Source organism: Polypterus senegalus, chromosome 4, assembly GCF_016835505.1.
Source record: "Polypterus senegalus isolate Bchr_013 chromosome 4, ASM1683550v1, whole genome shotgun sequence".
In the NCBI taxonomy this organism is placed as follows: Eukaryota; Metazoa; Chordata; class Cladistia; order Polypteriformes; family Polypteridae; genus Polypterus; species Polypterus senegalus.
This window is the reverse complement of record NC_053157.1, coordinates 251,749,366-251,776,030: the sequence shown is the minus strand read 5'-3', so window position 1 is coordinate 251,776,030 and position 26,665 is coordinate 251,749,366. Positions and strand designations below refer to the sequence as shown.

The window sequence follows — 26,665 nt, the reverse complement described above, 5'->3', positions numbered from 1 at the left end:
AAAAAAAATTCCTTCTACAGCAGCTCTATCCTTAGCATCCTTCTTCCAGTAAACCCAGCATGTCTCTTCTGTACATGTGCAAACCAACGCAATCTCACCTCTCTGTCTTCCAACTGTCCCATCTGAGCTGACCCTCTAATGTCCTCTTTTCTATTCCTGTCCATCCTCGTCACACCCAATGCAAATCTTATCATCTTTAGCTCTGCCACCTCCAGCTCTGTCTCCTGCTTTCTGGTCAGTGCCACCGTCTCCTGCTCATATAACATAGCTGATCTCTCTACCATCCTGCAGACCTTCCCTTTCACTCTTGCTGATACCTGATCTAAATCAGGGTGTCCAACTCTGACCCCACAGGGCCGCAGTGGCTGCAGGTTTTCCTTCCTGACACTTTCTTAATCAGTAACCAATTTCTGCTGTTAATTGACTTCCTTTCCATTCCCTTTATTAATTGAAGTATCCTCTGAATTGCTTCTTTTTTTCCTTAAATGGCAGTCAAATAAAAATGAGATGTGAAGTGAACCAATGATTGACCAGCCGAGGGGTATCAACATGACCAGTTGGGGTATCAAACTCCCACCAGTTTCACTCTAACCAGTTTCTTAATTAGAAGCCAATTGTTGTTGTTAATTGAACTTGTTACTTAATTCCATGGCTGTGCTCTCGTTTGATCACCTTCATCTTTCTTTATTTTCTGATACTGTATGACAGCAAAGGTTATCTGGTCATCTGTTGGGTCATTTTGTATTTCATTACTGTTTAGTTGAGAATTAAGGAAAAAAAGAAACAGATAAGGGGTCTGACTCTTAAAAAGCAAGTCAATTAAAATGAAGGTTGGAAAAGTTAATTAACAGCAAAAATGGGTCATTAATTAAGAAAATGGTTAGAATGAAAACCTGCGGCCCTCCAGGATCAACGCTGGACACCCCTGATCTAAATTAAACAAGGAAACAGTCAAGTCTCCATGTGCCTCATGTGTTCTTGAAAATGGTGATGGTAAACAGGTGTGTGTGTAGTGAAGAGTTACCGTGAAGGAGAAGCCATCTATCGACCAAAACAGCACAATATTGTACCTTGTTATACAAAGGCAAAAAATAAAAAAATAAATAAATATTAAAGCATAAAATGACAATGAATGTGTCTAACTGTACTCACCTTATTACCTCAGTCTATCCCACCAGACTCCCTTTCACTCATCCACAGCATATCCAGTATGAGGTATTCTCAGTTTTAGGTCTAAACCCAAAGTGTCAAGTTCTTTATCTGACCGGTGCTGTAGACTCCTTGAGGAGAGGTTTGATCAGCCATACACCTCGATACACACACAGCCAAGGGACTGGCAAAGCAGGGAATGGGATTAACAGTTGGATCAGCAATCTTGGATTCTGCCTCACGTGTGATGAAGGGTGTGAGGCCGAGTGTCGGTGATGTGGCACTTAATTCTAGGGAGGCAACAGTGCAACACGTCCTAACAACACAGTCAAGAATAATAAAGATACAAAATGGCAACAGGCCACACTTACAATATAGCAAGAAAAACAGTTTATTAATTGCCAATTCATTATTAACACCAAAAGTAAAGAAGAAGAAATATTTAAAGCAAACAAAATGTTAAGAACATTCACATTGTAACAGGCCTGGCTTATCTTTGATTAACTCTGCTGGTTACCAGATGAAACGCATAAAGCAAGCTGATGAAATGTCGGCTAACAGGAGCGCCGCAGAACAATCCCACCACTCAGGTGAGTCCTTCTGAATGAAGACAGACCAGGGAGGGCAGCTGGCTTTGTTCACGTCTTACAAGTCTGTCCTTCTCAGAGTGCCATCCACTTTGTGCTCCAGTCCCAAACTCCAAATGTGCCACGGGGTGCAGTGGGGTTGCCGATCTGGAAGTGTCACTCTATACAGGGCTGATGACACATTACGTGTTTGTGTGATCTTTGTGAGGACATCAAAGTTTCAGAACATACTGATAATTAACAGACTTATTCAGTGCATGGTCAGAGATTGGAAATGAAAAACACATGAACATTGAAGTCTGCATGCCACGGCTTTCCTCAACAGTCCATTCAGGAATAACTGACAATTCTTTTTTTTGTCAGTCTTTGTTTTCAGTTGGTACCTGCCTTTTTCGTACTGTCCTTTCTGATTTTGTCCACATTATCTCTGCCACTGAGCGTATTTCATCGATGTCACCTACTTATTTTGTGGTTTCCACTTTTTATATTTTTCTGCGGGCGGCACGGTGGCGCAGTGGTAGCACTGCTGCCTCGCAGTTAGGAGACCCAGGTTCGCTTCCCGTGTCCTCCCTGCGTGGAGTTTGCATGGTCTCTCCGTGTCTGTGTGGGTTTCCTCCAGGTGCTCCGGTTTCCTCCCTCAGTCCAAAGACATGCAGGTTAGGTGGACCGGTGATTCTAAATTGGCCCTAGTGTGTGCTTGGTGTTTGTGTGTGTCCTGAGGTGGGTTGGCACCCTGCCGGGATTGATTCCTGCCCTGTGTTGGCTGGGATTGACCCTGTGTTTGGATTCAGCAGGTTAGAAAATGGATGGATATTTTTTTGCCTTCTTGCATGTCATGGCCAAAGTACCTTTTTTAGATAAGTCCTTGTTAGAGTCAAGTTATACTCACACATTTGAGAACATCAATGACATGAAATGTAAAAAGAGTGTGGCCAAAAATGAAACATAAACTTACAAAATACAGAAAGTCCAAGCAGAGTGAACCAACGCTGAGTAGTGAGGGGGTCGACTGTGACCTTCAGTGGTGGGGGTACAGAAGGGGCCACTTCTGCTTTTTGGAGTTTTCTGTCAAGTAAATGAAGCTGAAGCTTTGTGTAGCTGACACTCTCTCAGAGCAGAGCTTTCTAATCGTCCATCCTGCTGTTGGAGTTTATTGAGCTCCTGTGGCCTCCAGCTTGTAGTTTCGACGTTTTTCGTCTTGGGTATCGATATGAAGAAGGTGCTGAATTCAAACTGAAACCTGAACCAACACATTCAGAGTATAGAGCATCCTTCAAACACCACCCCAGGATATACTGACATGGAGCAAAGTGACATCTGTTAGATTTTTAGGTTCATTTATCAAATGAACAGCTGGGGCAGCAGAGATCGCTGTGTGTTTCTGCTTTGACTTCCCTTTTTTTATGTCAGACAATAAAATCAGTTCATTACATTTTCATTGTGTTCTGCATTCATTATGGTGTTGCATTTCTCATAACATTATTATTATTATTATTTTAAATAATACTCTTTCTATACATTAATTAATATTCTTCACAACTGTGGTCCCCCGTGCTAACCCTAGCATGCTGTTGTGACTCCCTCTTCAGGTCTTAAACATTTCTCTTTGAACCCTGAATGTTTCATTTTATTTCTATTTAGATCTTCTTAAATTCCCCACTTTTGGACTCACCCTTGACACACAGCTGATGAATGTGTTTGGTTTGTAAAGACTCTTATCATTTATAAATGATAACCTAAATTAGTGTCAAAGTCTTATAAAGCCCCTCTACATTGGTCTGTCATGTGACGGCTCTCTTTTTAGTCTCCTGTCCTCCTCGACTGTCCCTCCCCAGTATCTGATTGGACAGCATTAGCTGTCAGCTAACGTCACTAAATGACTTCTTCATTATCAGGGTTAAGAACGGCTCTCTGCACTCAGCCCAGGCATCAGCCATCAGATGACATCCCAGAGACGGTACAAGTTCATGGCTACTCAGATACTACTGCTACTCCAAAGCTCTGAAACAAAAATATTCCCCTTGTTGTCAGTGGAACCACCTGGTAGATGGTATTGCACTGTAAATTTGATTTTTCCATATTGTCATTGTTACATTGAATTTTTGCAGTTGTGTTCTGTTGTTGAACTTGTTATCACAGCAAAGTTCTGTTGCTACCTCATTCTGTTGTCTGGTGTTTGTATTGTTCACCATCTTATGTCACAGCACTGGTGCAGAGATGATCAGTCCCTCTATGGCTGACATCCTCGCTGTCCTTCATGAAATCTTACGTGTTGCTGATGACGGCCGATACAGGAGGACCACTTTCAACATTCAGAACAGTTAAGAGGCTTACCACAAGAAGGCCAGTCATTTATGAATATAAAGTCCACTGCTGTCTGAAAAGCATTCACCACATTTAGGTCAACAATGAAGTTTTTTCTTGCAGCTATAAGTTGTTGAAGAAGATTCTTGCTGTTTGTGAAATATGTGATATATTCCAGTGTGAATTCATCTGTGGCTCTGAGGTTGGCTTACACCTAAGATCTGTTTGTCACTTTCCGTGTTTTCTCCACTATTCTTAGGTATTTATTAAATACTTTAAACTGGAGTCGTTTACCTCATTCAGAAGATTTTTCTTCATTTTTTTGCCTGATAATCCAATGGAAAGATCATTTGTCATTTCTGGGACAGGCTTTACTCCAATTTGACTGTATGGGTCTCCGAAAAGTTTTTCAGGAAGAATACCCTTTGCCACATTTACAACAGGTGTACGGCTTCGCTCCAATATAGACCCTTCTGTGGCACCTAAGTGCATTTCGACATGAGAATCGTTTGCCACACTATGGACAACAATAAGGTTTCTTCCCAGCATGAATTCTCAGGTGATCTTTAAGAATTGTGCTGTCTGAGAAAAGCTTGCCAAAGTTTGAACAGCTGCGTTTCTTACTAGAATGAATTATTATAGGATTGTGAGGAGAACTGTTATATGAGAATCACATTCAGTACATCTGTAAGGCTTCTCTCTAGTATGACTTTTCGTATACTTAAACAGAGAATTGAGACGTGAGAATTATTTGCCACATTTCAAGCAAAGTTGAGGTTTCTCTCCGGTGTGACGTCTGATGTGACTTTTTATGGTGCTTTCTTGTTCAGGACAACAATAAGGTTTATCTCCAGTATGAGTTCTGATGTGGCACTGAAGTGTACTTAAATATAAGAATCGCTTCTCACATTCAGAACAGAAATTAGATTTTGGCACGTCGATCAAGGCCATTCTGGCTTGTATAACATTTGCCACAGTCAGAACATACATACTGCATTGTTGCTTTAGGGGGAGTTTGTGTGTTTACTTGAAAAGAGCTAATGTTTAAAATCTTTTTCCACATTGAGAACAGCAATATGGCTTCTCTCCAGTATCAATCTCTGTGTGCCTTTGAAAATTGCATTTGTCAGAAAATTGTTCGGCGCATTCTGGACAATAATGTGGTTTTGCTCCTGTGTGGATTCTACTGTGCCTTTGAAGATAGCTTCTCCATGAGAAGGACTTACCACATTCTGGACAACAATGAGGTTTTTCTCCTGTGTGGATTCTTCTGTGTCTCTGAAGACTGCTGCTCAATGAGAATGACTTACCACATTCTGAACAGCAATGAGGTTTGTCACCAGTGTGTATTCTTCTGTGGTTCTGAAGGTTGCTTCTTCTTGAGAACGATTTACCACATTCTGGACAACAATGAGCTTTTTCTACAATGTGAACTCTTCTGTGCCTCTGAAGATGACTTCTCCATGAGAACGACTTACCACATTCTGGACAACAATGAGGTTTTTCTCCTGTGTGGATTCTTCTGTGCCTCACAAGATTGCTTCTCCACGAGAAGGACTTACCACATTCATTACAACAATATGGTTTTTCTCCAGTGTGAATCTCCATATGCCTATTAAGATCACTTTTGTGTGTGAATTGTTTGCCACATTCCAAACAACATTTTTTTCCACTGTGAATTTGAATTTCTTTCTCCACTTGCTGTCGATCAGTTTTGATGGCTTCGGTCTCTGTTACTGAAGTAGCAGGGACAGAACTGCACTGTAAAAAGGCTGCTGTCAGGTTCTCTGATCCTCTTGCTGATTTCTTCCTACCTTTCTCATTGTATTGAAGAGAGGGCTGACCAAATGAAGGTGGAGAGAAGCTGCCATCTGAAATAACAAACATTTTAACTATTTTTTTTTTCCCCCCGAAACATTTATCCAAGGCGACCTGCAACATTTGAAACACAATTGATTACATATCCCTTGTTTTTCCAACTGGAGGACAGGCAGGTCACGTGACTTGCTCGTGGTCGCATGGGGTCAATAGATGAATTTAAACCTGCAACTTCAGAATTTGATGTCCAAAATTTCTAACCACTACCCACTTTAAAAATAAATTTCACAGTACAAGTAAAGTGGTGGCACACTGGCTGGAGTTCCCTCCTCACAATGAGGTGCCATTTACGGTTTGTCCACTCAGTGTGTGGTCTTTAATTTTTCTAGTACTGTCTGTTCAATTTCTCGAGCTGTTCAAAGGCAGAGGCGACCAGCTAGCTTAGTCTAGCTCAGTCACCTACAATAATGAAAGCCCTTAGAAAACTCAGCCTAATAATACTGACAGCGAGAACGCCAAAGACTGTGACAGCAAAAACAGTGGAATATGTAAGCCTGGACAACCAGCCACGTTCAGTTCTGGAAGATGTCACCTTCTAGATCATTTAGATCCACGATTCCATCTGCCAGGGAGTGTTTGTTGTCTGATTTATTTGTATAATTAATTAACCAGGCTTTCGATATTTTGACTAAAATCATTTTTATTACCCTTTCAGTGAATGTGTAAGTAGATGGGAGGAAAGGGATACAAAGTTTTACTGAGCTGGTACATAAATATAAATCGTTATTCAGTGGACGTCGATTAGTTAGACATTGTAATCAGCCTTCTTATTAGCTTGTGGGGTATAATGGTACAAGCCTAATTTTTAGACCTAAATAAAATACTAAGTATCCATAATAAGCATTGAGTGTGAATAGTCACTATATATTTATGACTTCTGTAACAGATATTATCATAATGACTTTTTCCCCCACATTAAACAATGGTACAAGGACACGTATTTCACAGATGATTGCAAATCTCAAACACATAAACTGCTTACTGCCGGTGTCTCGACCACACAGACGCACTCGGAGCGACAGACGACAGCCGAGAGATCCAAAGAAACTCCCCACCAACAGAACTGCAGAATGCATGAAGAAATTGTCAATAAAGATAAAAACGATATTTGAGTCTGCAGCATCAGAGGTGAATCTTTATCTCTGTGAACCTCATACCACAAGAGATGCTGGGCTACTGGCTTTCTGTAGGACCAATAAAAGTCGTCGTCCTACCTGTGCCCTCCTTATATGAGTGGGGACAGCGAGGGTCTGTTCAGTACGGCAGCACACGTCGTGGATGACAAGAGGACCAGACTGTCCTCAGAACATGCAGAGATGCTTATATTCTTAGATAAGAACCTGAAGTGTTCAACAAGACTGTCTCGCTTTCTTCTTCTCGTAGTAAACGGCTACAAATATCTAATTGAACATTTTATTTGATTACAAATGTGGAGTATGATTAAGAAATGCCTTTTGTTTTGCTCAGTTTCTTTTTCTTCCATTATGTGTGCATTATGGGTAAATGTTCTTTGTGTATGCTGTATGCAATAGCACTTTATTATGGAATGTGAAATTTATGTATGGCTAAAATTACATTTATTATTCTGAAGAAAAAAAACAGTATTATTATTATTGATATCAGCAGATCCAAATGGAATGGAATGGAATGGGTGATCAATATCAGCTCTAAAGACTCCGATCAGGGCATCCCTAACCAATAATTTGTCTGAATTTGGGTTTTCGCTTCTTAATTATAATATATGCGATGATATTTACATCCTCTAGAACCTAATCTTTCACACCACAGCCAACTTGTCCAGGCCATGCTGACCCAGCAAGTTCAGGCTGAGAGCAGAACACAAGATGCTGGAAGAAGACCCTGAGACCCCCTAAACGTCATCATGGCTCGTACAGGTAGCTCTTGTCACTTTTAACGTCAAAGTGCATGAGATTACCATTAGAAAGACGAGGCACATATTAGGTGAGCACTGGCAAATTCACTCTTATTTAGCGCACAGGGGTGAGGATTTGATTCTTAATTATTTATTTATTTCATTTTGTGGAAATTTCTGCTTTGACTGCCATACAATTTAAAAATATATAAACGTCTTTAACAAAATATAAAATATGACTTTTGATATTCTCATTGTACGTAAGGCGCTGTTGGCCTAACATACATCACAGCTTCAGTCAAAGCTTCATGATGTTCAAGTCATGCGCTCAACACTTTAGATTTTTCCTTATTCACCCAAGTTTTTCTAATTTTTTTTTTATTACGTAACCTATAGTTTGTTTTCATGGGCCTGAGCAGGTTGTCTTTATCCAAGTTCAATTAACCATGTTTTCCACTCTCATTTCAATCTTCTAAAAACATCAAATCACCCACCATTAGAATTTATAAATGTTCTCTTTATTTTATATTTAATCACATTACTCACTTATTCCAACACTCCCAGGTGACTCTTCTCCTTCTCTCCCATTTTCCTCGGTGATTTTCTCTTCAGACTCCGATAACTCTGATTTCAGTTCTACAGAATTCTCCTGCGTATCCAGTTGTCCTCTATTAGTGGACCAGGGCTGTAAACTGGATGGAGATTCTTCACAGGTATCTTTCTTGAAAATATTCTCAGTTTCATGCTTTTGAAGTTCAAGACCAATGGAGAAATCATTCAAATCCTCAGCTTTAATGGCAGCAGTCACCTCCTTGCACTCCTCCTCCTCTTTAAAAACTGAAATTGTTTCTTCGTGATCCTCCAACTTCACACACACATCCTCTGGTGTGAGCCGCTCACAGTCCTCTTCTTTAATGTCCACCGTTCTTTCATCCACTCCAACTTCTTTGGCAGAGGCCATGCTCTGTGGGAAACTCTTCTCTATCATTAAGTGTCTGCCCTTCTCTTCTCAGATTCTCTTCTAACATGGACAGTCCTAAGCTGGAGGCCATTAGACACCTCAGTATATGGCCATGTGAAATGGGAAAGCCCTGTGAAAATAAAAGTGTAGAATTACCTTCATAAAGTCAGTAAAAAATAATGAGCACACTTCAGGGTCACAGTGCCCTCCATAAGGTTTGGGTCAAAGTCACATTTTTCTTGATTTCCTGCTCTGCCTCACAGTTTAAAATTACAAATCAAACAATTCAGATGTGATCAAAGTGCACTGCAGACCTTCATTAAAGGGGATTTGCATACATTTCAGTGCCACCATGTAGATATGACAACACTTTATCTACACGACACCATCATGTTTGGAAACAGCAATGGCAGGTCTATTAAAGCCGCCATATTTAGGGCTTTGTTGGATATCCTCACTGGACTTGAACTGCACATCAGGAGCTTCATTCTGTTAAGTTGTTATATTCTATCTCTATATATAATCTTCATTTGGATCTTGATCTGTTTGTCCGCGAATGAATTAGAAGAAGCAGCACTAGATGGCAGTAGAGAGACAGCTATAACATAGGCATTGCATTAAGAATCTCCTCCAGGCTTATACTACTGAAGACTGCAGTACGCCAGTCACACCTCAAAACAAAGAGATTCAAACTAAACAAATTGTTGTGCTTTAAATTAACTAAAGAGATCTTCATTTAGATCTTGATCTTTGTTTGTCCGAGAATTCCACGCATGTGTAGACCACCTTCCAGTTCAGTACGTTGTTGTTGCTCACCGATGTCAACAATGTGCCGGAAAAACAAAAGGGGTGGTGGAGAGTGTTACGCTGGTTAGCTCCTGAGGCCTGGTTAGAGAATGGGATTGCCGAAGATAAAAGGCACGTTCTGGAAATTATTACTGTTATGTTGTAGCTGTGGCTTGCTCACATGTCAGTGAAGTGATCCCTATTTATGCTTTAAAGAGCCTGGATACCTATGTGTCCCCCTTTTATAACCATTGCTTCATGTATATTGCCTTACTCTTTGGATTGCTACAAAGCAACCTGCGAGATTGGAGAAAGGTTGAGAAGACATCGTGTGAGGAAATGACAGCGTTGTGAAAACGAGACGGACTGTGAACGGACAGAAGCAGAAATGCTCCTACACCACCACATAATTACGATTCAGACAGTGATTCTGAGTAGGCCGTTCCTATCAAATCAATGTCTAAGGGTTTTCTTTTGTAATTTTGTTTCCCTTATAAAAAATCATAATGCTGTGCGACGAAGGGCCCAGTTCACGACTGGCAGCCGCGTTTAAACAGGGAGTCCTGCACAGACAACTGTAATATGCGCAACGTAGTTGGGCGCACATGGCTAGTATCTTATATATGAGCTCCTAGGACATTCAGGGTGTGAGGAGAGTGGATTTGTATGCGGTTACTCATGACGGGTGTGTTTTATGGGAGAGAAGAAGAAAAAGCATGTGGCTAACATCAAAGGTGTTGTGTTGTTATTAAAGTTTAACATTCATAGTAGAGGATGGCTGATGATTATAGAATCCTGCCAGCATTTGACACGAGAAAGGCATATGAAAGCTGGAAAAATGAAGATTTAATATGGACACGGGTTACTGAGCTTAGAAATAAAAAACTCGCACTTTGGGTTGGACTGTCGCTTACAGGGACAGCATTGAGATGTCAATTTGAGCAGAAGACCTGAACAAAGATGAAGGTGTGACTGTTCTGATAGAAAGGCTTGATGTTGTGTTTAAAGGAGGAAAAGGATCGTATCTATGTGGATATTCAGATTTTACAGAGTTAAAAGGGCGAGTGCAGTTTCTATGGTGGATTAGATCATCGATTTGGAGCAGAGATACTCCTGATGGGAAATTCCACGTCAAATCCTCATACATCATCACAGATTTTAACAAAACCAAATTTTCTGGAGATGTTTATTAAAGCTACCTTATAATTTCATGAACGACTGGCCAATTTCAAAATATAGTTTTTTTTATTATTCAAATTGTAATATTATAATCACTCATAACATGGTCATTTTTTCCATTTTGGAGATAGCATAGTATTTTCACATTCTACAGAGCTGGAAAAGAGCTTTAAAAATGACATGAGAACCATTTCTGATCTAATCCAGCACAGTGTTCAAACTTTGTTATCTTAAATCTCCTTATTATTGATGATCCAATTTCAGTTCCATGGGTCACTCAGATGACCAAACCAGCAGGCCAAGTCTCGTTAAAATCTGTGACGATGAGGTCCATAAGTGTGATGATGTGACATGGAGTGACCTGCATGTGTAGATATAACATGGCTGTCCTGATGCTGTGTGAGCTTTTAAGATGCTGGACGCGGCGTGTTTAGATACAAAGCAAAGGCAGCTGGCAACAGCAGCATGGATGGCACTTACTTTTGCTTCAATGGAATTGGCACCAATGACAGTTTTTGTAGTAAAGTCAAGTCTGGTAACAATGGGCATTACTGTCACACATGAAACTGCGTATTTCACCAGTCAGAGTCAACACAACAGGTGGCATTCGCAATGTAGCCAGAAGAAGTCGCGACTGCCAGGCAATAATCTGTTAGCCAAATATGGTAGGAGATCAAAATGCATTATCGTCAGAGCACTGGGCTAAAGAATACAGAAAAATAAATGAACAGGTGATAATAACAGAGGAGACTGGAGAATACAGAGGACTGTGAAGAAGGAAATATGACGTCATTTACAAAGGAATCAAACTCAGACACATTGAGAGTTTTGGTCAAATCTTTAGGATTAGCGGTAATTGACTCTACTTGCACACTCACAGTCTATGGAGAGAAACGCTTAGACAACGACATTAGTCAGCTTGACCAGAATGAAGTCAAAAAGCTGAGGAACTCAAACATTTCAAGCAGCAGAGCTTTCATATTTGGAGGAGATGAAGTTGTGTATTCCACCAAACGAGTGAAAATTCCTGTAAAGACTGGAGAGACACGATGTGGCACTGGAACAGAAGTGGTGCCAGCTGAAATGCCAATTTTGTCAGTAGAACATCCTTAAAAAGGGCAGGGACACTTTTAGATAATGAAAATGACAAAGCAGTGATGTTTAATCAGCCAGTGACTCTTGAATTAACCAGCTCTGCTCATTACTGTGTGAACATCTCAGATAAAGAAACTAAAAACGATGAGCGTTGTGAACGTGAGATTCTAAGAGTCTCAGAAAACAGGAGTACAGGAGAGAAGCAAAAGGCTTTGTTAAACTTCACCTCCAATGTGGACCTCCTTCACTGGACCGATTACACAAACTGCTTCACTGCTCAGGAATCAAAGAAGCACAGTGGGCTTCCTTACTTAAATAAAATGTTGAGAATTGTGAGAATCACCTGAAATACAGCAAACCCAAACTCAGAGCAGCTGTTGATTTGTCGCTGGCCTATGAATACAATGAAACTGCGGCTACAGACTGACATGAACGTCAAACAGGAGGACGGGGTCTTCACATCATTGACACATTCACACGTTTCAGTTCAGGAAGTGTTGTAAAGACAAAGAGACCATCAGAAATTGTGACAATTCATTCATTCGTTCTCAGATAAGAGTACATGGAGCTCCTCAGAAACTACTTAGTGATAATGGTGGGGAATCAGAGAGATGGCAGAGAATTTTAACATTGAAACAAAGACCACCGCTGCATACAGTCCTGGGGTAATGGACTACCTGAGAGACACAATCAGACACTCACAGAAATTATACACAAAGTGATAAAGAATACTGGATGTGACTGGTTAGTGCCAGATCAGCACCATGGGGCACTAATGGTAAAGAATACCATGCACAATATTTATGGGTACAGCTCATATCAGCTGGTGTTTGCTGAAATCCAAATCTTTCTTGTGTTCTCATGGACAGACCACCCGCCCTAGAAGGCACCACTAGGAGTGGGTCAGTGGAGCACATATTCCAGCGCTGGACACTCCAAGAAGAGCATTTACTGAAGCCGAGTGTTCAGAGCGAATACAGAGAGCACTCCAGAGACAGGTTAATTCTGAAAATGATAAATCTGAGACAAAGTGGACGACAAAAGAGTGAACTGTGCAGAATGGAAGGGACCTGCAGATGTCACTGGACAGGAAGGAGTTGTGAAATGTGTCAGACGTGGAGGTGCTCTTGGAAGGGCCCACCATTCTAGACTACAGAAAGTCAACAGTAAAGGTGACAATCGACAGACCACCATCAGTGAGAGAGATGAAGAGAGAGATTTATCTAACACTACATCAGATAATGAAGACACTGGAGATGAGAAGGAGACTCTAAACTCTTCAGTCCCAGTAGAAGATGTTGATGTTCAAGTTGAGCAAACTCACAGGTTAAGACGGAGTCATTGTTTTTGTCAAAAAAAAGGAACAAACTGTGAGATATGTGGACAGAGATGGTGGCATACAGATAAAGTCTTAGATTGGGCTGGCAAAGCAGAAATTGGTATAATTTAGAGTTTACTGATCCTGACAGCACTGCTGACACAGAAGGGTCTGTTGACACATCAAGTGTGGATAATCTGCAAGTTGAACCAGAAACTAATGAACTACAACTATGGGACTTGTGTGTGGAAATCACAGAGATATCAGCTGAGTCAGCAAAGCAGGAAGAGATAAGCAGCTGGAAAAGAAATGGAGCATCTGAGGAGGTGGAAAACCACAAGATGGATATGCCCTTTAAAAAGAGACTTCAGAATTGGTCTCGTCCGTTGAGGGAGATGGATGTCTGAAGCTGAGCTCCATTAGCAGTGGTTTTTATTATTTCTTATTTTCCCAAGGTATCCTGTATTTATCCAACTCGAGGGTTCTATTACAGTATATGCAAGCATATATAAACATGGTCAGCAAGAAAGGGGTTCAGAAAGAAATGGAAAACAAACTTACAGTTACTGTACATCTAAGTCTAGACAGGCAAGTTCAAGTTCAAGGTACGGCCTATCAGAGACTGACCTGGAACAGAGCGGCGAAAGCCCAGACTCCTCTGGACCACGGTCCTCTGCATCGTCTCCAGTTGAGAGCGAAAATGGGAATGAATGTGTAAGTGATGCAGGTCACGATAGTTCAACGATTGGAGATGATCACTTGAAACTGGAAAAGTCCTTTCAGTCCGTGCTTTCACCTACTCCTCGCGAGGCAGGAACTTGGCTCATTCTTTCTATCTTTCCTAGGTCACGAAGCGGAAGCGGAAGTAGAAGCAGACAACGGCCGACAGCGAGATGAATCGCGTTGACGTCATCATCGAAGAACTCCAGGCACTCGACAAACAGATTCAGAAACTCCTGTCCAGAAAAAGGTACCTCAGAGACTTGAAGGCTCGGCTGCTGGATAAACCATCCTCGACATCTGAAGTCCACGTAACATCAACCCCATCTCGTGCCGCTCAATTCCAAGGGCAAGTAAGCTTCACCCCCGCACCTCGTAGGAGCAACGACAACGCCGATGAAGACCTTGGTGGGTTTCAGCTATGCAGGCAGGGGTTCAAGGCTAGAACACCTCCATCGGCACAGGCGAGCATCCCAATCCAGAACCGGTTCGACCCTCTCTGCGTCCCCAGCTTGCCTTCAACCCCGGGTGATGTAATCGTGGTAGGTGATTCGATTGTATGAAACCTCAATATCACATGGCCTAATCGAAAATCTTTTGTTTCTTGTTTTCCCAGTTCTCGAGTCCAAGATGTGACGAGACGGGTGCCGACCTTCTACGAGAAGCACAAGAGGGCAGTTGGATCCATTATTTTACACGCCGGCGTAAACGACATAAGGCACCGAGAGTCGGAGGTTCGCAAGGCTGACTTCGCAGCCCTAGTTAAAGACACGAAGGAGAGGACCCCATCGACAAAAATTTTCATTTCGGGTCCACTACCTCTCGTCAGACAATCAAATGAATACTACAGTCGTCTGCTGGGTTTAAACAACTGGCTGAGAGGCTTCTGCGAGACTCAAGACATCAGGTTTATTGACAACTGGGACCTTTTTTGGGAAAGGCCGCGCTTCTTCAAGCGGGATGGACTACATCCGAATAGATTTGGCACCCGGGTCCTCTCCGAAAACAGACAAATTACCGTAGCGATATCTTGACTGTCTACTTCTACTTTAAAGCCCTTCCGTAATGCTACTGCTTTGATAGGACATAATGGCTTAACAGAGTCTTCCGTTAAAGTGCACATCATTAATAATCTAATAACAAATCTTAACGCACGTAAAAAATCTAGGCAGTGTGGCATAAACACCAATAATTTAATTGCAATTACTACTTTAGATCAACAATGCATTAAAACTATAAAAACGGATTGTAGATTACATAAAAAATACACACAGAGCGGCGTTAACAAAAATAACTTAATTTTTGTTCTGATTACCAATAACACACATAAAATTCAGCTCTGCCCTTCAGAAACATTAAATATGGCACTATTAAATGTTAGAGCTTTAACTAACAAGACATTTTTTATAAACGATCTTATTAGTGATAGAAACATTGATTTTATTGCACTAAATGAAACATGGTTTAACTCAAATGGTGCGGTTGTTTTAAATCGAATCTGCGCCTCCGGATTACAGTTTTACTCATGCAGACCGCCAGGGGAAAAAGGGGGTCGGCTTGGCAAACATTTACTCGAGCCGATTAAAATGTAAAGATGTTAGTTTTGGTAAATTTAAGTCCTTTGAGTATCTCGCCATTGTTATTCATGGAGATTCTCACGTTCTCGTATTATCCGTGTATAGACCTCCTAAATATAACGTCTTTCTTTGAAGAATTCTCTGACTTAATGTCAATTTTAGTTACAAACTATGACGCACTCTTAATGGTCGGCGACTTTAACTTTCATATCAACAATCAGTGTGACCAAAAAGTAAAAGAATTCATGAACCTCCTGGACTCTTTTGATTTGAGACAGCTCGTTAATCAGCCTACACATAAAACAGGTCATACGTTAGACTTAGTGATTACTAAAGGACTTAAAGTTGATTTAAAGCAGGTCATTGATATCGGTCTATCAGACCATTTCCTTCTACTATTTAATATAGAAATAATGATAGAAAACACTCATGAGAAGCATTTTGTTAAAAAACGCTTCTTTGACTCGGCAGCAGCTTTAAACCTTACAAATATTCTAAGCAATCAGTCCGTTTATAATGCAAACTTTAATACCGAGGATAATGTAAATAGTAAGGTGGAAAACTTTAATTCTAAAGTGAGAGCTGCTGTTGACATAGTTGCACCTGAAAAGACAGTTAAAAAATCTTCTAGTAAAGAACATGTCGTAGAGCTGAGCGTAAAAGGAGAAAAACTAAACTAACTATCCATTATGAGATATTGAAGGCTAAAATAACAGAATACAATAACACTGTCCGTCTTGAGAGGCGCTGCTATTTCTCTAAGATTATAAATAACAATGCTAGTAATCCCAGAGTCTTATTTTCTACAATTGATCGTCTGTTAAACCCAGGTAACACAAAGGAATGCCCCCAGAATACTTCCAGTGAAACCTGTGAGAACATTGCTGTATTTTTCAATCAAAAAATTAATATATTAGAAATAACATAGTATATCTCCACAACACTATGGATCCTCCTGAGCCCCAGTACTCCGTTATAAACAAATTAAATTCTTTCACCAGGATAGATTTACCTGAATTACATAGTATAATCTCTCAACTGAAACCCTCCACCTGCGTCCTTGACCCAATACCAACAAGGTTTTTCAAAGAAGTATCAGGCGTGCTAATTGACAATATTCTGGACATAGTCTGGGAAGACCCCCGTATCTAATGATGAATCCAGACTGTCTTAAGACTGCTGTAGTTAAACCCCTGCCCAAGAAAAATAATCTTGACCCCTCTGCCTTTGAAAATTTTAGACCCATCTCTAACCTGCCCTTCTTAAGTAAAATTCTAGAGAAGGCAGTCATTATGCAGTTAAATGACCACCTCAATAAACATGCTATTCTTGATAAATTTCAGTCAGGTTTCAGAACAAATCACAGCACAGAAACTGCACTCGTTAAAGTAGTAAATGACTTGCAGGTAAATGCAGACAGAGGCCATTTATCTGTTCTCATCCTCTTAGATCTGAGTGCTGCATTTGACACCATTGATCACAATATTCTTAGAAATCGCCTTAGTCAATGGGTGGGCCTCTCTGGCAGGGTCTTAAATTGGTTTGAATCCTACCTGGCAGGGAGAAAATTCTTTGTGAGTTGTGGTAATCACATCTCAAAGACACATGATATCCATATGGTGTTCCACAAGGCTCTATCCTGGGTCGCTGCTCTTCTCAATCTACATGCTTCCGTTAGGTCAGATTATCTCAGGTTACAAGCGTGACCTACCACAGCTATGCTGATGACACACAGCTGTACTTATCAATAGCACCTGATGACTCCGACTCTCTCGATTCACTAACACAATGTCTTACTGGTATTTCTGAATGGATGAATAGTAATTTTCTCAAACTAAATAAAGAAAACTGAAATTTTAGTAATTGGCAATAATGGATACAATGAGGTTATCAGAAATAAACTTGATGCATTAGGATTAAAAGTTAAGACGGAAGTAAAAAACTTAGGGGTAACTGTTGACTGTAATCTGAATTTTAAATCGCATATTCATCAGACCACTAGGACAGCATTTTTTCACTTAAGAAACATAGCAAAAGTTAGACCTCTTATATCATTGAAAGATGCTGAGAAATTAATTCACGCTTTTGTTTTCAGTAGACTAGATTACTGTAATGCACTCCTCTCAGGACTACCCAAAAAAGACATAAATCGTTTGCAACTAGTGCAGAATGCAGCTGCTAGAATCCTAACTAGAAAAAGAAAATCCGAACACATTTCTCCAGTTTTGATGTCACTACACTGGTTACCTGTGTCATTCAGGATTGACTTTAAAATACTGCTTATGGTTTACAAAGCCTTAAATAATCTCGCCCCATCTTATATATCAGAATGTCTGACACGTTATATTCCAAATCGTAACCTTAGATCTTCAAATGAGTGTCTCCTTAGAATTCCAAAAGCTAAACTTAAAAGAAGTGGTGAGGCGGCCTTCTGCTGTTATGCACCTAAAATCTGGAATAGCCTGCCAATAGGAATTCGCCAGGCTGATACAGTAGAGCACTTTAAAATACTGCTGAAAATACATTTATGGCCTTCTCATAACTTCACTTTAACTTAATACTGATACTCTGTATGTTCAATTCTTCATAATAACTATTCATAGTGGCTCAAAATCCGTACTGACGCCAAGTCTCTCTTCTGTTTCTTTTTAATTAAAGTCCCAAATTCAGTATCTTGGAAAATTAGAATATTGTGAAAAGGTTCAATATTGAAGACACCTGGTGCCACACTCACTCTAATCAGCTAATGAACACCTGCAGAAGCCTTTCAATGGTCTCTCAGTCGAGTTCTGTAGGCTACACAATCATGGGGAAGACTGCTGACTTGACAGTTGTCCAAAAGACGACCATTGACACCTCGCACAAGGAGGGCAAGACACAAAAGGTCATTGCTAAAGAGGCTGGCTGTTCACAGAGCTCTGTGTCCAAGCACATTAATAGAGAGGCGAAGGGAAGGACAAGATGTGGTAGAACAAAGTGGACAAGCAATAGGGATAACCGCTTGTACCCTGGAGAGGATTGTGAAACAAAACTGTGGGGGAGATTCACAAAGAGTGGACTGCATCTGGGGTCAGAGCTTCAAGAACCACCACACACAGACGTATGTAAGACATGGGCTTCAGCTGTCGCATTGCTTGTGTCAAGCCACTCTTGAACAAGAGACAGCGTCAGAAGCGTCTCGACTGGACTAAAGACCAAACTGCTGCTGATTGGTCCAGAGTTATGTTCTCTGATGAAAGTAAATTTTGCATTTCCTTTGGAAATCGAGGTCCCAGAGTCTGGAGGAAGAGAGGAGAGGCACAGAATCCATGTTGCTCAAGGTCCAGTGTAAAGTTTCCACAGTCAGTGATGGTTTGGGGTGCCATGTCATCTGCTGGTGTTGGTCCATTGTGTTTTCTGAGGTCCAACGTCAACGCAGCCGTCTACCAGGAAGTTTTAGAGCACTTCATGCTTCCTGCTGCTGACGAACTTTATGGAGATGCAGATTTCATTTTCCAACACGACTTGGCACCTGCACACAGTGCCAAAGCTATCAGAACCTGGTTTAAGGACCATGGTATCTCTGTTCTTGATTGGCCAGCAAACTCGCCTGACCTTAACCCCATAGAAAATCTATGGGGCATTGTGAAGAGGAAGATGCGATACGCCAGACCCAACAATTCAGAAGAGCTGAAGGCCACTATCAGAGCAACATGGGCTCTCATAACACCTCAGCAGTGCCACAGACTGATCGACTCCATGCCACGCCGCATTGCTGCAGTAATCCTGGCCAAAGGAGCCCCAATTAAATATTGAGTGCTGTACCTGCTCATACTTTTCATGTTCATACCTTTCAGTTGGCCAACATTTCTAAAAATCCTTTTTTTGCATTGGTCTTAATTGATATTCTAATTTTCCAAGATACTGAATTTGGGACTTTCATTAGTTGTGAGTTATAATCATCAAAATTAAAAGAAATAAACATTTGAAATACATCAGTCGGTGTGTAATGAATGAATCTAAAATACAAGTTTCACTATTTGAATGGAATTACTGAAATAAATCAACTTTGTCACGATATTCTAAATTTTATGACCGGCACCTGTATATCAGAGAGTTCTAAAGGCGAATGTCAGGACATCTGTCCATGAACTGAATCTCAAGAGAAGGTGGGTCATGCAGCAAGACAACCACCCTAAGCACACAAGTCGTTCTACCAAAGAATAGTTAAAGAAGAATAAAGTGAATGTTTTGGAATGGCCAAGTCAAAGTCCTGACCTTAATCCAATCGAAATGTTGTGGAAGGACCTGAAGAGAGCAGTTAATGTGAGGAAACCCACCATCATCCCAGAGTTGAAGCTGTTCTGTATGGAGGAATGGGCAAAAATTCCTCCAAGCCGGTGTGCAGGAATGAGCAAAAGTTACCGGAAATGTTTAGTTGCAGTTATTGGGGGGTCACACCAGGTACTGAAAGCAAAGGTTCACATACTTTCGCCACTCACACTAATATGTAATATTCGATCATTTTCCTTAATAAATAAATGACCAAGTATAATATTTTTGTCTCATTTGTTTAACTGGTTTCTCTTTATCTGATTTCAGGACTTAAGTGAAAATCTGATGATGTTTTAGGTCATATTTATGCAGAAATATAAAAATTCTAAAGGGTTCACAATCTTTCAAGCACAACTGTATGTGTGGAAGAAATTAAAATGGGTTTTTCATCTTAACCTTTCAAAAATGTTAAAGATTTTATTTTGTTTTGTTCTGCTTATAGTATTTAGACTGTATTGTCAATAGATATCTCTATTTTAATTCACATACACCGCTGTAGGGGGCTTCTTTTGGTTTGGACGTGCTCGTTCTCTAGGTATGTCAGAGGACTGGGACTTTGTGAAGTGGGGTTCAGCCTCACGTAGGGAGGCAAAGCAGGGTAGGGGGACCAGGGAGGGGGAGAAAGAGAGCAGGCTACCTCTAATCTATACTTTTAATCCTCATAATTATAATCACCAATGTAGCAACAGGCTGCATGGCAATAACCCCTGGGAAAATTGGAAATTAAGGTTAAAGCTGTCTCACTTTTGGTTAAGACTACAAAATGACATCAAAAATTCAGAATCAATGTCTCCAAGACGGGACAGTTAATTTTGTGAGCTGGAATGTTAAAGGTCTGAATCACGAATTAAAGAGAAAGAAAGCAGTCTCTCACCTAACAGGTCTAAACACTAAAATAGTATTTTTACAGGAGACCCATTTATAAAGCAAGGAGCAGTTCCGGCTGCAAAAGGACTGGACTGGCCAAATGTTCCTTTCCAGCTTTACAAAGAAAACAAGAGGTGTGGGAATCCTCATCCATAGAACAGTCTCATTTGTAGCATCAGATGTAGTATCTGATCCTGAAGGGAGATATGTGATGGTCATGGGTAATTTATTTAATTGTAAAGTGATTCTGATAAATGTTTATGCACCCAATGTGGACGATAGGGACTTCATCCAAAATGTATTTCCATCCATTCCCAATGTGAACACTGAAAATTAGAATGGCTGGGGATTTTAATGTTTTTCAATCCAGACCTACATGTTCTCCTGTCAGGGGTGATAACATCTAACACTGCAGAGACAATTACACAGATTGTAACTGACCACAACTTATCAGACCCCTGGATGTTTCTAAACCCAAACTCAAGAACACATTCCTTCTACTCACCAGTACATCATTGCTACTCAAGAACTGATTATTTTTTTTGTAGATAATTTTTTGCCTACGATTAAATCCTGCAAGTACGACGCCATTGTTGTTTCCGACCATGCCCCTCTGATCCTGGAGATAAAATCATTATGGCCCACATACTCACCTCCCAGATGGTGTCTTAACCCACTTCTATTAGCAGACGAGAACTTTACAGAATTTATATCCAAACAAATCAGTTTTTTTTTTTTCTAGAGACAAATACATCCTCAGAGGTCTCTGCAGAAATACTCCTTCTTAAGAGGACAGATTATCTCATATCTTTCACACAGAAATAAATTAGAAACCAAGAAAGTATCAGAGCTAACGAAAGAAATTACTAGAATAGATGAAGAACGTGCCAGGTGTCCAAGTGAGGCTCTTCATAGGAGAAGGCAGGCTCTGCATTCAGAACTCAACCTCTTAAAAACTAAAGAAACTGATCAACTCATTTATAAATCATGACATCATTACTGTGAACATGGAGAGAAAGCTAATAAGATCTTAACTCAACAAATCCACAAGCAAGAAGTTCACAATGCAATCCCAGCAGTCACCAACAGAAACGGAGATAAAATCATTGGCCATAAAAATATAACGCACACATTCAGAGACTACTATAAATCCTTATATTCTACTGAGTTTACAGAAGACAACACACAATTGAATGTATTTCTGGATACATTACAGATACCACAAATAGACACTCTTAGTGCGGAGGAACTGAATAAACCTCTGGACTATCAGAATTACTAGATGATATAAAGTCACTTCAGAGTGGGAAAGCAGCAGGCCCAAAATTCTCACTTAGAGGATCGGTGCAGAAGTTTATCAAAACCCGGCAGGATCTAATTAATAACATTTTAGAATAAGATTTTAAAGCACTGAGGAGGCAGATTCTTTACCCTATTCTCTTTTATTCTTCCACAATTATCTATATTCACTTATTAATTTATCTATTTGCTTATTTTTACTACATTTAAATTTTATTCTGCTGCCTATGCTCTCTCTCTCAGGAGTGGGGGTTGATTTTTTTTAATCCTATTCTTGTAAAATTTATCTACTTGTGTGGAATGTTGTGTGATTTCAATAAAATCAATAAAGAATTAAAAAAAAATAAAATAAAAAGAGACTTCAGCATGAATCGTACCTAAAGCACCCCGAGTGGCAAGACAGGAGTGGGCTCAACAGGGATTCACCAACATGGGCATCAGAATCTGCTCACCAAGGTCTCTGAGGCGGCACTGCCACTTTAAACAATGAGGACAGACAGTTGAGCTCCAGCCCATAATAGTCGAGTCGCGGCTCTGCAGCTTTTACATTTTTATGGCTTCATATGGTTGGTTGCAAACAGCCCTGATGGGCTCACCACTGCCCTGATTTGAGTCCTGTTCTTCATTTAACATGAACATCTCGAGTAAGTATAAAAGTACATATAAATACTGAAAGTAGCTGTAAACGATAAAATACATTAAATAAAACAATACCCTTTCAAATATCAGAAAAATCGTACTCGTAATGCCATGCCAGCTGTAGATTTTACTGTATCCCTCCAGCAGCACTAGCTTGTGTAATGTTTTTATTTTTTATTTCCCATTAAACAAATCAAAGTCTCCCTGTTACAGTGAAACCGCACGAGCATCTTTACTGATAAAAAAAAGAAAAGAATTAAATCATTTAAAATGATTTCTAACAGGTCTCAGTATAAGTCAAACTGGTGGAAATGAAACCTGAACGCGCCCTGTAAAGTTACATCGTGCGACGCCACTTTAATAAAGTTTGGCGATGACGGCTTTACAGGAAAAATGAAAAAACACAAGGAACGAAAGGGCCGTGCGGGAGCGAGCGGCTGAACAAGCGCGTGCACGGCGCACAGCACAGTTCGGAGCATGCGCAAAATCAAAGGGGAAGCGATCCTAACTTAACGCGCCTCCGCCAAGTCAGATGTATCATTACATTTCACGGAACACTGACCGAAAAATAAATTAACGTAGCACCAACTAAAAGTGTGCAGTCCCGCTATCCACAATAAACTCGTGAAGGTGCGATTTGCTGTGCCGCCTAATGCACGTAGCGCTCAATCCCCAACATTTAAAAGCGAACCACGCGGCCTCAGCCACCTCCTCAAATTTGAAGCCGTTCAGCATGTCGCGATCTTCCTCACTGCTGGCATTCCCACCCGTACGCGATCCCCACTTTCGACTTTGTCTCACCTTCCGCACCTTTGCTTGATCTTATGGCCGTGCAGAAGTCTGAGCGCGAGGGTCTCATAAGAGCAAACTAGTGATGTGCTGCTGAGTACTGACGTGTCGAGCGCTCAATACGCCGCTATGACGCTTGTTTGAAATGCTCCCGTCACGTGATTTAGAGGAACGCTAGCGTCATGACGTCATTGATATTTGCGCAGTCAGCAGCCAATTGGTCAGCCCCCTCATCTGCTGAACTGCTTTGGCTCAAAGTGTAAAAGCAGTTGGCGCTGCTGTATCTGTAAGGTGTGCTGACGCGAGTTTAAATCCTAGTTGGACCTCGCGTATGGTCCCTGCCCAAAGTTTTAAAAGATGGACTTTTTAAAAGAGCTAAGTAGTACTTGTCTGTAAGTTAACAAATACGTTTAGCAGACATTATGAATGATTCACATGGATAACCTCGTTACTTGGTGTAGAATCGTGTCCACCTAGAATCTGTAACAAATTAATATGCATATTTTACGTAAGGCAGCACGTATTATAACAATCCAGCGTCTATTCCACCCCACGTCGATCATATCAGAGAGGCTAAGAAACGCTTCACCAAAGCCGACTTGTATACACGCACGACACTCCTCATTAAACGTTTTTACTGCTCAGTGATTCCCAGATCTGTAGCTGATTTGTATTATTGATTTATAAAAGCAATGTGATTAAAAGCGAGCTCTGTATAACTAATCACAACTGTCTTTAAAACAGAATCAGTGCAATCAACAGCGTCTTCTGCAGTTTAGGGAAAGCCTCGGGATTTTTATTTTAATGAAACAAAAATGTTGAAAAGAAACTTTGCGAATTCATCCAGAGGTGGACATAAAGATCACTCAAATACTGACAAGAAGGAGCAGCTGGATAAGCACATCTGGAGCCAAACTTTCAAAAAACATCTGACATTGTTAGCAACATCCTTTCCTTATGAAATCTTCTTTTCAACTAGGGGTAAATAAGTTGTATAGTGAAGAATTATGTTGAATCGGGTTAAATTACAACCACTGCACACATCCGGTCAGGAATGGATGAAGTGTCCAAATTCTGTTTATGAATTTCTTCCAAACTTATACAAATGTGAAGAAATGGTTTTATGATTAATTACACAAACTTTCACAAACTTTAAACGAAGCTCCTACTCTACTGCTCAGACGCTACCAAACTAATCTATAATGCTCAAAGTGAAGCCCTGTGATTGGTCAAGTTCCAACTCAGCACAGGCCAGTCACAATAACTAATAAATCAAGGTGGATGACAGGTAATTAAAGGGATCCAACACATAAATAATATATTGCCTTTTCAACAGCCAGATCCCCCAAATTTGTTATTCAAATTTGTTACATAGGAAAGACTATAGTGAAACACCATCCATCCATTTACTAATCACTCCTTTGGAATGGCTGGATGTTGAATAAGACGAGTGACTGGTCCGATATATGATTTATCGTTTACTTGCACTTCGGCAGTCCTGACTGTCCCATCAGTTCCTGGTATTATACGGACCACTTTGCCAACAGGCCAAAAGGCCCTGGGAAATTGCTTATCCCAAATCATAACAACCGATTCCATTGGTAAATTCTCCATTTTACTTTGCCATTTCTGTTGTGATTGTAAGCTGGGCAAGTAATTTTTAATGAAGTGAGTCCAAAACTGATCTGCAAGTATTTGGCTGTGCCTCCATCGCTTACGAGTTAAAAGTTCAGACTCTGGGTAAACAACCTGACGTAGTGCCGAGTCCGGCCGCCCCATTAGGAGATAATTTGGTGTTACGTTATCCAAATCAGCAATATCTGATGAGGTATAGCCAAGTGGTTTTGAGTTTAGAATTCCTTCAATTTCATTTAGTACAGTCCTGAATACTTCTTCATTAGTTGTTTGAGTCCCAAGTGTTACTCGTAGTGCTGCTTTAATGGATCTTATTCCTTGCACCCACACACCTCCGAAGTGTGGAGCTCCAGGAGAATTGAAATTGAATTTAATTCTTTGTTTTGCCAAAAGATCTTGAAGATCAGGGCAAATTTCTTTAAATGGATCATTTAGCTCTGACTCTCCTCCACGGAAATTGGTTCCACATTCTGAAATCAGCTCAGAAGGTTTCCCCTTACATGATATAAATCTCCTTAATGCCATTAGAAATGAATCTTTGTCCATACATAGAATGTTGATGTGAACCGCTCTTGTTGTTAAACATTTGAATAAAATTCCCCACCGTTTCTCATTTTTGCGACCTATCTTATCTAAAAATGGTCCAGAACAGTGGACACCTGTAGAGAAGAATGGTGGTTTGAAAAGTCGTAATCTACAAGGAGGAAGAAGATCTGCCATCTGAGGAGGTTGTGGTTTTGCTCTCCATTTCTGACATTCTATACATATACATCTACAGTAAAGATGTCTGCTCCTGTAGTATGTGCTACAGTGAGAGCCGTAACTAAAAGAAAATTATTACCCACTAGAGCCGTGTTAACATTGACACCTTCAGCTGTTAACAAAATTAAACAACTCCTTCAGAACAAACCTGGATATATTGGACTGAAAGTGGGTGTTCGTACCAGAGGATGTAATGGTCTGTCTTATACTTTGGAGTACACAAAGGAAAAGGCACAGGCGGATAAAGAAGTACTTCAAGATGGTGTTAAGAGTTCTCATTGAGAAAACCGCCCAGCTGACACTGTTGAGAACAGAAATGGACTATGTCGAAAACAAATTATCCAGCTAATTCATTTTTAATAGCCCAAATATCAAAGGGACCTGTGGTTGTGGAGAAAGCTTTAATATTTAAATTTTGTTTCATAGCTTAAGATGTAAAGAATTCTGCACATCTCTACATTATTTTGTACATTTCGAAAGTATTTCTACTCTAACTATATGCGTCTTTTGGTACCGTTTTCCTGTGCATCTGTGAAGTCTACAAGAAGTAACTTAAACAATAAATGGAATGAGCACTAATTAGAGCCTATAATGTGTACATGCAACTATAAATATGCAGTAATACTTACAGGCCCACATAGTTATGTTATTTAATCTTGGATTTAAGTTTGAGGTAGTGCAAAAATGTTTCTCTATAACAGAATAGTGTTAGATTTGATTTATTTTGAACAAAAAAATTTCACATCATAACTTAGGAAATCCTCTAGACTTGTAATACACAGCATGCCTGTGATATAATTGACCTGTAAAAGCTAGGATATTTGGATAATATAGCAAATTATTCATAAGCAATACATTGCTTATCATTCAATATTTCAATTAATAAGCCTGTGTAGTCTACAAATCAATGAAAATGTTTTGAATTTGTCACTT

At 40.3% G+C, this 26,665-nt stretch overlaps 1 protein-coding gene and 1 pseudogene across 1 annotated transcript in view; one reads left to right on the top strand and one right to left on the bottom strand.

Annotated features, from left to right (window-relative positions):
• LOC120529044 (zinc finger protein 665-like) overlaps positions 1-23,500 on the bottom strand; it is a 25,141-nt gene extending 1,641 nt beyond the window's left edge. Inside the window, exons 1-3 of the mRNA XM_039753105.1 lie at positions 23,348-23,500; positions 8,338-8,882; positions 5,351-5,911 (exon numbers count right to left, since the gene is read on the bottom strand). Coding sequence (XP_039609039.1) covers positions 5,351-5,911; positions 8,338-8,779 — 1,003 coding nt within the window. The 5' untranslated portion in view covers positions 8,780-8,882; positions 23,348-23,500. The remainder of the gene's footprint in view (positions 1-5,350; positions 5,912-8,337; positions 8,883-23,347) is intronic.
• A 2,250-nt stretch (positions 23,501-25,750) lies between these two features.
• LOC120528494 lies at positions 25,751-26,144 on the top strand (annotated as a pseudogene).
• The last annotated feature ends 521 nt before the right edge of the window (positions 26,145-26,665 follow it).